At 58.9% G+C, this 12121-nt stretch overlaps 1 protein-coding gene across 6 annotated transcripts in view; it reads right to left on the bottom strand.

Moving 5' to 3' along the window:
* The window catches only part of CACNA1G (calcium voltage-gated channel subunit alpha1 G), a 61797-nt gene extending 49951 nt beyond the window's left edge, over positions 1-11846 (bottom strand). For 3 of the 6 annotated variants that reach the window (XM_037129643.2, XM_037129644.2, XM_037129645.2), the window contains exons 1-7: positions 11438-11846; positions 4280-4391; positions 3979-4112; positions 3538-3635; positions 1330-1489; positions 542-842; positions 305-397 (exon numbers count right to left, since the gene is read on the bottom strand). In XM_037129643.2, the coding sequence (XP_036985538.2) occupies positions 305-397; positions 542-842; positions 1330-1489; positions 3538-3635; positions 3979-4112; positions 4280-4391; positions 11438-11679 (1140 nt within the window). In that variant the 5' untranslated portion in view covers positions 11680-11846. Of the gene's footprint in view, positions 1-304; positions 398-541; positions 843-1329; positions 1490-3537; positions 3636-3978; positions 4113-4279; positions 4392-11437 lie in introns of those variants that run through there. The other 3 variants (XM_053657254.1, XM_053657265.1, XM_053657261.1) reach the window with 1 other exon arrangement.
* Between the last annotated feature and the right edge of the window lie 275 nt (positions 11847-12121).

The following is a 12121-nucleotide window of genomic DNA, read 5'->3' as shown; positions in this document are numbered from 1 at the left end:
TTTTGCTAATGAAGAAACAGAGGTCCAGGGTGGGGCTGGGGGCCTCATGAGAATGACTTGCCCAAGGTTGTAAGTGCTGGTAAGTGATAAAGCTGAACCTTGACCTTGTATTTCCTTCTGAGTGCCCTTGACAGTTGCTGTGTGTGTGTGTGTGTGTGTGTGTGTGTGTGTGTGTGTGTGTGTCTTAATGGGACTCATCCTGAGAGCTAGAACTTTATCCGAAGCAAGCTTTCCCCTCTCTGGACTTCCCCAACCCACTTCCCCAGAATCCCCCATCCCCTCAAGGGCCTGAGGAATTACTCACGATGATGAGCAGGATGAAGTAGATGAAGTTGTAGAAGGAATGAGCATCCATCACAAAGTACATGATGTCGACCCAGCCCTCCAGCGTGATAACCTAGGGAGGTGGCAGAGGGGCAGGCTGACTCTGGGCCCCCTAAATTATCCTGCAGTCTCCTCCAGGGGTCCTGAGCCCACCCCACCCTGAGAACAACCGCTCCAGCCTGTCCTGGGGAATCTCCCGGCACCCAGGCTGCCCCACCTGGAAGATGGCGATCCAGGCATAGCCGATGTTGTCGAAGTTGATGGCGCCCTTGAAGGGGTTGTGCTCCCCCGCAGAGCAGTTGGTGTAGTACTGGTTCCAGTTGACGCAGGTGGTATTGCTGGAGCTGTTGTAGGACTCGTAGTCCAGGCCGCAGGGTGGGCCGCCGCCCCCTTCCCCACGCAGGGTGGGCACGCTCCTGCAGGAGCGCATGCCATTCTCCCGAGGCTGGGAGCAGATGAAGGGGTTCTCGTCCTCATTCTCTGTCTGGTAGTAGCGCTCCAGGTCCACGCTCAGGGGGCTGTGGAGGGGACAAGGATGAGGCGGGGGGTGGGTTCTCTGAGGGGAAGGCCGGGGAAGGAAGAGCTGGATGAGAGCACTGAGGCACGCAGGGTGAGCGGAAAGGGAACAGAGTCGGGGCAAGCTTCTGGCAGGCCAGGGGATTTGTGAGTGTGGACTGGGAGTGTGAGGACTGAGTGGGAAACTCTAGAGTCGGGATGTTGGAAGGTTACATCCTGGACTAGTGGTTGTCCAATGGGGCTGGACATCAGGCTCACGGAGGGGCTTATAAAGCTCCCCAGGCCCAGGCTGACCCCCAGACCAATGAAATCAGAATCTGTGGGGGTGGGATCAAGGCCTCAGAAATTTAGGCTGCCCAAGTGACTTCAGTGTGTAAGGTTGAGAACCAGACATGCCATTCACGTGAGAACACATATGTCAACAGCAACAGGGACTGAAAGCACTCCCAGCCTCACGACTACTCCCAGGTCACCCACAGCGACACTCACAGGCTGAAGTTCTCGGGCAGGAAGCACCGGTTCCGAAGCAGCCCTGCCCACAGCTGGACGCCCACGATGCCGAAGATGAAGAAGACGAAGAAGCAGAGCAGCAGGACGTTGCCCAGCATGGGCAGCGTGTCCAGCAGCAGGGTGACCAGGATGCGCATGCCTGTGGGGGACAGAGGCCACACTGGGGGTGCCAGGCTGGCCACCCTGGCCCTGCCAGAGCTCCCAGAAGGGGCCCACCAGAGAGGGCCCCTGAGGCTAAGACGACCCGGCTCACGCTGGAGGGCAGACCAACAGACACCTCGAACTCCGCAGGCAGCCCTTTGCAGCCACCAACCCTTCCGGCAGTCTCTCTCGTCTCCCCCACACAAACCAGCTTTTGAGCCCACCAGGGGCGAACCAGAGTCACTGCAGTTTCCAAAGCACCCTCCTGCACTGCACCCCACCCAGCATCATCACGGCACAGGGGGCACCCCCAGTTTACAGATGAGGACTGAAGCACAGAGAAGTGACGTGACTTGTCCAGGATCACAGAGCAGCTAACTGTAGGCTACCGGGCTTTCTGCTCCCAAATCCCACCACACACACACACACACACACACTCCCCTCCTATTCCTGCTCTCACCAGACACAGTCAGCTGACCTTTCTAAGTTATTGCCTCCGCAGTCATTGGGGAAACTGAGGCAGAGAACTCCAGGAGGGACTTAGCAGGCAGGAATCTCATTTGAGATCCAGGCCCCTAGTAAGGCCAAGATGTCCTATGCTCCACTATGGTTCTCAGCTCCTGCCCTGGGTCTACTCTCTGCGTGGTCCAGATCCCCACATCAGGACCTGAGGGGACACAGGCTAACTTCTCAGGTGGCCATCAATGAACAACACCCATTCCAGGGAAAGCCATCCCCTGCCCAGCCACCCAACTTGTCCTGTTAGAGAAGCTGTCCCCCCTTACCACTCCAGGTCTAGGACCAACCAGTCCACAGGTCTGAACCAGCCCCAGGCCATCAAGCCCCTGTCAGACTCACAGGTCCCTAATGGCTGGTTTTGACTCCTAAAGTGCCGCTCACCACCCCCTGCCCATCCAGGGAAAAAGCTTCTAAGTGGCAGTTAATTGACAGCTAATCAGTTTGGTGACTGCAACCGCCCTGTTCCTGCCCCATGCAGCCCTGGGCTCTCAAGTCAGTCCCTCTCCCCTTCCTCCAGCCCCAGCCCCCTTCAGCTCCTCAGTGCTCCAACTGAGATCAATTCCTCAGGGTTTGCATTAAGGGAATTAACCCTGGCGGTTAGACAGAAGCCTATAAATCTGCCAGCATCACCTGGGGCAGGAGAAGAGGCGAAGGCATGTGTCCTCTGGAGGGCCTGTTAACACCAGCACATCCCACACCTGGGGGACACACTGAGCAGCTCTGCCCACCCAGAGGCAGCTGTATCTCTCTCTCTCTCTCTCTCACTCACACACACACACAGCAAAGGGGGCTGCTGCTACATCAGGCACAGAACCCATGAACTTGCTCCCCCACCCCACCCCACTCTTGGGACTGCAGCAGACACCAGGTGCAGTTGTCTAGGTTGAGGAGCTGCAAAGGGGGCCTGTGCAAGGGTGGGGGGCAGGATGTATGGGGAGCTAGAGCTGCCAAAGCTTCATTGGCTCGGGAAACCAATGCGGTTTAATTTAGATAATGGTCCCGGCAGTCAGTTGCTGCAACGGGTTGGAAGGGGGTGGGAATGAATAAGGGGATATAGGTGGGAGGGTGAGGCATAGAGTGGCCTTGTCTTCGGAGACGTCATGCTTCGTGTGGCCAGTGTGGTCTCACCAGTGAGAACCAGATTGCATGAGAGGCTGTTCTGGCTAGAAAAGGCGATGGCACCTTGCACCCACTCCTGGCCTGCCATCCTCTCTACTTCATTCTTTCCACCCCTATTCCAGGGGAGGAGGTGGTCATCTAGCTGAAGAAGGGCTCATCTGAGACATTTCTGAGACTCTTCCCCCAAATCAGGTTAAAACGAGGAGAGAGGGTCTTTCCAGATAATTCGTACAGTGCTCTAGCCAGGGGTAGGGGCTCCATTGAGCTCCAGTGAACCCAAGTCCCCGCTGAGCCGGGTCCTGATGAGGCCTGTGAGTGGTCAGGTCGGGGTGGGGCATGAGATTCCTATATTTCCTCTTGGGATTCTGCATCCAGGGTCTGAGGGCTGAGGGCTGAGGGGTCACTCACTGGGCACCCGGTTGATGGCCCTGAGCGGCCGCAGCACACGGACTGTCCTGACAGCGGAGAAGCTCACGTTTTGCAGGTCCAGCGAGTACTCCAGCATCCTGCGGGGAGGGGCCCAAAGGGAGGCCCTTTGAGTCTGAGGCCGTGGCGGGGGTCAAAAGAGGTCAATGAGGAATCCTGCTGCAGAGGGGCAGCACAACCTCCGACTCCTCCCCCTCCTCCACCCAGGGACCCTGCAGAGGGAGTGAGTGGATGGACAGGCCATGGATTCAGAGAAGTACAGGCCGGAGCGCTGCAGGCAGGACAGCCTCAGACCCTTACTGGAGAGCCAAAAGAAACGGTGCTGTAGGAGGGCTGGGGGGCGGGGCTCAGGCCTAGGACTCTGGACCTGGGGAAGGGACTGATCTGATCCCTCTCTGGCCCACCCCCAGCCCAGGCTCTCACCCTGCAATAACGATGAAAAAGTCCAGCCGGTTCCAAGTGTCTCCCAGGTAACACTTTTTCCCAAAGATGCCCAAGGCCACCATCTTCACCACCATCTCCACAGCGAAGAAGGCAAAGATGAAGTCATCAAAGGCCTGATGTGGGGATGAGAGGCTGCTGAAACTGAGAAGGGGGTGGGGGGGACGTGCCCCACCCCCACCCCCACCCCACCAGTGGGGTCAGGGCCTCTTGTAGAGAAGGGGTCGGGGTTATCAAGATCAGGAGCGTCCTCCTTTCTCCCCGCCACACACACACTACTCACCTGCAGGATCCGGCAGCGCTGGGAGTCACAGGCGATGTCCTCACATGGCCGGAACATGCCCAGAGTGACACAGTTGAGAAGGATGACCAACATGCTGATCCGCTCAAACCAGGTAGATAGATGGTCAAGGAAACAGCTGGCTGGGGCTGGAGCTGAGCCCACGCCCCCGCGCCCCACCCCAGTGCCTCCTGCTTCTTGACCTCCCAAACCCATCGGACAGGTGCCGTGGGAAGGCCCTGACCCTGCCCCACCCTGGTCATCTCACCCCTCCAGACCCAGCTTCCTCATCTGCAAAGTAAGAAAAGCCACAAATACTCTGACTATTTACACAAGGCATTTGGGGAATAAAATCGATCACACTTATGGAAATGCCAGACACTGAGAGTTTGCTGCTGAATATGAATCCCGTTCTCCCCACCGCCCCGGGAAGATGTGAGAAGCAAAGGAGATAATGTATGTGAACGTGCGACACAAAACTGAAGTCAGAGCGAGTCTGCCTTACAGTTTACCAAGCACATTCACACCACGCCGCAGTGGGTGCTCACCACAGCCCCGTGAGGGATCTAGGGTAGATTGATTTTCCCCAGACCCAAGGAAACTGAGGCTCAGAGAGCCGAAGGCACGTGCTGAAGGTCACAAGAGAAGCCGGAATGAAACAGATTCCCAAGCCTCTGATCTGGAAGAGCTGCTTCTGTACTGATGCTCAGGCACGCGGGACAGGGGCGGCCATGGCCAGGCTGAGCGCAGACAGGCACAAGCAGACGCGAGGGTCCGCGGCTCCACTACAGCGGCGCAGCCCACGGCCGCCTCTCCCACCACCAGCCCCCTGGCCTCTCCAAGACCTCAGATGGCCTCTAGACAGTCACACATTTAAATAAGGAGAACCCACCACACACCACGCCCTGTCGTTAGACACGAGCCCCCAGCCTGTGCAGAGCGGACAGTACCCTGCACTCACAGACCAGGCCACCTTCACACCGGCTGGCGGCTTCCCGTGAAGCCCCAGCCCAGACCAACTAAAACAGACTCTGTTCTGCAGCGATCGGCCGAGAGGGGGCTTTCAACACCCCTAGTCTTTCCACACAGCAGACTTTATTAAGGGGCTCACTTCCAGCCCATCAACAGGAGAATGTGCAAAATGGCCTCTGGACCTTAGAAGGTTCTGGGCACCAGACTCAGAGCTAAGTGACCAAGCAGCAGAAACTGGGGTCGGGGGAAAGAAGACCTCAGGGATGGGATGGAGGGAGGGAGGGTGTCATGGCAGCTCACAGGTGGCTCGCCACGCCAGACACAGTGGGGTGGAGAGGGCCCTTCCTGTTGTAACCCCACTTCTGGAGTGAGAAGCCTTTGACCAAGGACCCAGCGCCTGTCTTCCCCGCTGACCCCAGCCACACCCCATGTCTGTCCCGAACCTCAGACCGTGTCCCCCCGCCCGGGGCCCGTGACTCCCTTAATCCATCCATAGCCTTCCTCCTCCTCCTCCTCTGTTGCCCAGGCCCTTTTCCCTCAGACTCACGTCACTTCCCGCCATCGGATACCCAACCATCCCAAGGCAATTTCCCTAACCTCCACCTCCTCACAAAAATAAAAGTTTTAAAAAAAGTTCTAGGTTTTGGGGGTAAGCAGATGGGAGTGGGAATAAAGAGTGCTCCGTTTCCATGGAGCTGCTTTCCTGAGTGGAGTCAGAGCCCAGTGGGTCTCTCCCCAGAGTGGGGGTCAGCCAGGAGTCACCCCGGAAAAAGGGAGACGGGGGAGAGCTCCCCTGGGGCCATCATCTGGAAAAGGCAGGACGCAACCACTCTCAAGAACTGGCCCACTTTCCCCAAGCTAGCCCCCCTCCCCTCCTCTGCAGGGATGGGACCCATGTGGGCCGCTGTCCCCATACAGGGCAGGGCGGGGAGTTCTCCTGGGACACCTGTTCGACCCCTCTGACTCCTCCCTGTCGTTCTGCGCACCCATCTCTCATCTCCTGTGCCAAGGCAGGGGCGCTCTGACATACCTCACATGCCCTGCAAAGCTCAGAGCAGTGCTGGCACATAGCAGGTGATTGATACATGGGAAGAATGAATTGATTAAGTAATGAGTCAACCAATGAATCAATCAATCTCCCTGCCTAGAAGCCAAATGTATCTCCTCATTTCTGTTTTCCTGCCTTATTCACCTTCACACTGATAACCAAGGCAGGAGTGAGAGGGAGGAGGTGCAGAAGTGATACCATCGGGGAGCTGTCCCTCCTGTCCCCAGATGCTCACACTGGGGCCTCTTATAGCCAGAGCCTGCCCCCAAATAACCCCACCTCCACCTCTTAACCACAGAAGCCGCTTCTCAAGGGCCCCTTTGGCAATTCAGCTTACTCCCAGCTGCATCCGCCTTCTCACTACTTCTCTCCTTTCCCTACAAGTAAACATAAATGGACAGCGGATACACCAAGGCACAGAAAAATTGGGGACAGTCTGCATTAAGAGATAATTAATGGGGTGGGGGTCTTTCACCTTTCTCAGGGTAGGACTTGTTTCCTTGGGAATGTAGCTGAATGTCACTGTGATGCTCCTCTGTTGCCATAACAACAGGAGAATGTGTCACCAGGTGGTGTGGATTTGTTGCCATGGTAATTAAAAGGACCCCTCACACATGAACTCCCCTTACTCAAGCTGCTGTCTAGTCCTCAAGCAGGGAAGAAGCGGGGAGACCCACAGGTTATCAGGTTGGGGGGGAACATGTGACAAATCTCCATGGCAACCAAGGGAACGGGGGACACTGGTTGCCATAGTGACTATGAGAGACCTGTGCAGTCACATGTCTACTGTTGCTATGGTGACTGTCCGGGTTGGAGTGGATCCCAAAGGGGGGAGGTGGGTAGGAGAGGGAGAATCTTTCTTTTCCACACAACCCACCATCAAAAGCAGAGAAAAAGGAAATGGCAGGGCAAGGGACCCTGCTTCCATCCCTCCTCCTCCTCCCTCCAGGAGTGAGAACTAGAGCGTGTTATCTGTACAACTGTGTCCTCTCTGTGGGGCTTTATCTAGAGCCCTTGCCTAGCCTGGCAGCTGTAGGGGCGAGGGAGGTGGGAGAGGAGGGAGGAGGGCCGGGGCTCCTCCAGAGGCCCCGGGGCACGACTCCGGGCAAGACCGAGAAGAGATGCAGGCCCTGCGGCTGCCCTGTCCCCCGCTAGGAACGTGCAAAGCTGAAAGGCGGGAGCACTGAGGAGGAAAGGGGCCTGGACCCAGGAATCCTGGCCTCCTGGTGGTTGGCGGGAAGTGGGGTGCTGTTCTCACCCACGCTGTGGAGAGGCTGGTGTCTACGGGACCCAGCATTCCCCGAGTTGGGGGTGGGCTACGAGGGCTCGACAGTGAGGCTCCTGCTGCAAAGGCAGAAGGGGGATTCCCTAGCCGATCCCCCACTCCCACACGCCCGTTTCCCAGTGGTCTCCTGCCACCAGCTCCAGCGTGTGGGTGTGTGGGGAGAGAGGTTTCCAGCTGAACTGAAAACTGAAGCCTGAAGAAAGGCAGCCGGCCCCACCCATAGACAGAGACGCGAGGCAGAGACACGAGAGAGCCGGCCTGCTGGAGTCTTTGGAGAGGAAATAGGCCAGAAATCTGATTCAAATGTCTGTGACTGTGTGTGTGTGTATGTCTGCGTGTGTGAGCATTTGTGTCTGTCGCCATCCTGGCTGAGGCGGGCAGGGTGGGGTGAGAGCTGGGGCGGGAGCAGGCAAGGGGTGAGGGGTGTGTGGTGGGGGTGATCCCAGGAATGACTCCAACTGGCACCACGGGTGATGGGGAGTCCCCCGAAAGTGCCGTGGAGTGTGTGGCTCGGAAGGAAAGTGGGCCCGGGACAGAAAGAGCGCCAGGGGGTACTCTGCCCCCCACCCCCAAGTCCGATTCAATTCCCCGGCCCCAGCCCTTCTCTCCAGAACCCGCTCTGGGGAACCCTGGGTTCGAAAATCGGAGGAAGGCAGTGGTGTGGAGGCAGAAAGAACACCCCTCTCCTGCTCCCTCTGAGGACCAAAATGGCGGTCCCTCCCTGGGCAGGAGAAGCAGGCAAACTTGGGGCCCTGGGACAGGGGCAAGGAAAGCTCCAGAAATTCCAGGTACCCCTCCTCTCCAGACACACACACTCAGACACACACAGTGACGCAGACGCACGCACACGCACACTCACTTCTGGAAGCCATTAGGGTTCCTGCCCGTTCAGGCCTTCCCCTACTCCTCCCCCAACTCCTGGCAGGCTCCCCTCTCCCCCTCTGGCCCCCCTCCCCCTCTCAGCATCCCAAATGCCAGCCTGTGATTTCCAAATGAGAAAAAGCTGTGCTGGGCTCCGAGCTTGGAGAAACTCCTACACAAACTTCCAGATGTGACAGAACAGCCGGAGAGGGGAAGCTCAGGATCTCCTTCCAGGGAGGGGCGACACGCTCCCTCACACTTGAAGAAACACAGACTGGAGTGTCCACCACACTTCCCCGTAACCTGGCGGTGGGGGGGGGGTGGGGGGAGCGGCTTCTGACTCCACATTTACTATCTGGAAGTCTCCCCAGTACCAAGGCATGAACTTCCAAGGCCCTCCTCTTTTTGCTGCCCTCCTTCCTTCCCCAACACACACACACACACACACACACACACACACACACACACACACACACCCTTCTACCTAGGTCTAGATCTCCTCTCTAGGAAACCTGGTCTCTTCAAGAAGCTAAGAGAGGAGGAGACCTGAAAGGAATGCCAAGAAGTCTCTAACTAGCTTCAGTGAGTTGGGGGGGGGGGGAGGTGTCCTTAGGTCCTTCAGGCTCAGGGGCACAGAGAGGAACCTTGTGGAATCAGGGAAGCTTTTCAGAAACCCAAAAAGACAGCAAGGGGAACACTGAGGCCCAGAGTCAGTTCAGAGCCCCTCTGGCAGTAAAAATACAGGTTTCCCTTTCAACACTTGGGTGCAGTGGCGTGGTGGGGGCACATCTACAAAGCCACCTTGCCAGGAAATTGTGCTCGGCCTGTCCTCAGCCAGTCCAGCCCCAGGGGCTTGTCCAGACCTTAGTGATGCCATGCCCCACACCCCAACTCCCACCCCAGAGGAAAGCTTGCTCCCCCACACCGAAGATGAGCACTGGGCTCCTACCTCTCCTCTCATTCCAGCCCTCTCCACTTGCCCCCTCCAAGAACACCTCCAGGAGGAAATCCGTCCAGATCACCCACTAGCACCCGGAGTTAGGGCAGGTGGGGAAACGCTAGCCAAGAGGTCAGGTTTTTGTGGAGGGGGAGGGAAATGGGAGAGATCTCTCCACCTGCCCTGGACCCCTAAGGAGGGGGTGGGGCTGGGGCTGAGGTTTTTCTCATTCATGGAGAAGGTGGGTAGTTAAGGGTGGAGAGAAGAAATGCCCAGGGCCCATCCTTTTCAGAGACATTTGTTCCCTCCCCATCGCCATCTCTGCCACAGAGAAAGGGACCTGGGGGCAGGGGGCGGAGGCGGGGAAAGAGTCAGAGCCCAAGATGAGCCTATTCAGCAGGTCTAGACCTCTGAGGCCCCCACCTCTCACTGCCTGCAGCTCAGAGAGAAAGGAAGAAGGGGCAGGGGACAGAGAGAGGGTGTGATGAGGGGAGCTTCCTAAAGACCCACGGGGTGTACAGGATGGGGGTTGGGGGACCCGAGCTCACATTCCTGCTTTGCGCACTGGCGGCAGCAGCGCTGCAGAGAGTGAGGGCAGCACCAAGCTTCCCCCCACCCCCCGACTTCCCCAAAGCTGAGTGCCGGTTGGGCTCTCAGGGGTTACGAGGGAGACCTGCAGTCTACCACCCTGGGCCTAAAAGAGCCCCTGAGCCGGGAGGAAGGAGCCAGGAGAAGCTGTCCAGACCTGGGATGGCAGTGCACCCTCGCCTCTTTCCTTCCGGCCGTGGTGGGACCCGCCCGGGAGCAAGGAGCCTGGCATTAGTCAAGCGTCGCTTTGTGCTAGTGGCTTAGGAGGAGAGGCCGTGGGGATGAGGGGGCTGGGGTCTCCCATACCACCCCAAACTGGGCAGAGGCTAGGTAGGGGGCAGTGCTAAATCTATCCCCCCCGCAATTCAGGGCTCGCCTTCCACAGACCCGTCCGAGGAGCAGACACTGGGGTGGTGGAGCCAAGTCCTCCTTCCCGAACTGGCCTACAGTCTCAGCGCCCCCCACCCCCGCCTCAGTACTTTCTTGAAGGGCTGTGGTCTCCCATACCTGGTCTGTGATCCAACAGGAACACTCTTTATTTGCAAAAGGGAATGGATAACTTAAACCGGCTTAATCCCATCCCCCACTTGCCAAAGCTCTAGCCACAGTCTTTCCCTCCTCAAGAAAAAAAAGAAAAATCTAGCACAAAACTCCCAACCCAACCTTAAGCAGCCCGCATTAAATGAATTGTGGAGAAGGGAGGCATTCTGGCACCCGACTCCAGCCGAAAGGGTCCCTACTCCGGTTCTGGGGGCAGACAGCTCCCCCTTCACCACATCTTGTTCTCATTCTGCGCCCCTGACATCAGCCGCCGCCGGAATCTCCTTGTTGTGCCTCCAACCCGCGGGGGGCGGAGGGGGGTTAGGACCTGGTCCCCGCGCCGCCCCCAACATTTCCTTCTGGGTCAGTAAAAAAAACCCTCCGCCTCAACGACCAGGTGTGGGGGTGGGGGGAATCAGACCCTAGAATCCACAGCAAACTTTGGAGCGGGGGCAAAAGGGAAACCCGGGAGATTGCAGTCCCCCCTCCCCCGTCCCCGCAGCTTCCTCCCCACCCCACCCCCCAAACTCGGAAACCAAACCCAGCTCGCTAACCAGCGGCGGGCGGAGTAGAGATCCCAGGCTCCCGAAGCTTCCCACATCTGGAGGATGACGACCCTCCCCTGCCCACATCTGGAAAGTATCCAGCTGCAAACCAACGGGGCACGTCTCCTCTCTTTTCCTGGCCTGGATCCCAACCCCCCAAGGAGAACTGAGGTGTGTGTACCGAGGTGGGGTTCGCCGGGGTATCTGCCAAACCTGCTCGCGTCTCTGCTCCCCCTCTGACGCCCCCTCCCCTCCTTAGCAGCCCCCCTCTCATTTTACCACCTTCTAGGCTCACTATTCCGACTCACCTGGCTGTGGGTCCCCTCTGGCGGTGCGGCCCGCCCCCCTGCGGACCCCAAGACTGGCCGTCGTGCCCGGAGGATATGGATTACAGACGGTGCGGAGACACCAGCTCCGCGGGCGGCTGTCCTGGCTCAAGTAGAAGAAGACCACCGGGGCCAGCGCCGGGTACGGCAGCCCCTCTGCCTCGGAGTCCGCGCTGCCCGGGTCCTTTTCCGCTGACCCCGGCCCCGGCCGGCCCCCAGCCCCCGACAGGTCGTTGAGCCGCATGAAGCTCCGGGGCTGTCCTGACTCCTCGGCGCCCGCTCCATCCTCCTCCTCGTCCATCCTCTGGCCAACCGGGGCCCCGGGCGGTCTCGAGAGGGGTGAGCGGCGCCCCTCAGAGAAGGTGTCCTCACGCAACCGGGGGGCCCCGGAGGGGGCGCATCTGGGGGGCTCTAGGGCGCAGGCTGAGGCCCCGGGAGGGCCAGTTCAGCCCAGCTCCCCCAGCCCGCAGGGGCATGCTGCCCGCGGGGCGCCGGGTCTCAGGCAAGCACCTCCCGACGCGAGTCCCGCTTCCCCAGGGCCCCTGGGGCCCCCTGGGCCAGCCGGCCGGCTCCCCCTCACTTTGTTCCGGCTTCTTCGCTTCGCGCCTAGGCTCCGGTCGCCCGATTCGGCGCTACCTTCGGCGAAGCTGCCCCGAGAGGGGAAGAGAGAAGGGGGGCGGAGGGCGGGGGTCCGGGGAGGGACGCCCCCTCTTCCCGCGCCGCAGCTGGAGCAGGTCTAAGGG

The sequence above is a fragment of the Artibeus jamaicensis genome, unplaced genomic scaffold, assembly GCF_021234435.1.
Source record: "Artibeus jamaicensis isolate MK-2021 breed Jamaican fruit bat unplaced genomic scaffold, CSHL_Jam_final contig_1998, whole genome shotgun sequence".
Taxonomy (NCBI): Eukaryota; Metazoa; Chordata; class Mammalia; order Chiroptera; family Phyllostomidae; genus Artibeus; species Artibeus jamaicensis.
Note: the sequence above shows the minus strand (reverse complement) of the source record. Positions and strands in the feature narration are given on the sequence as shown.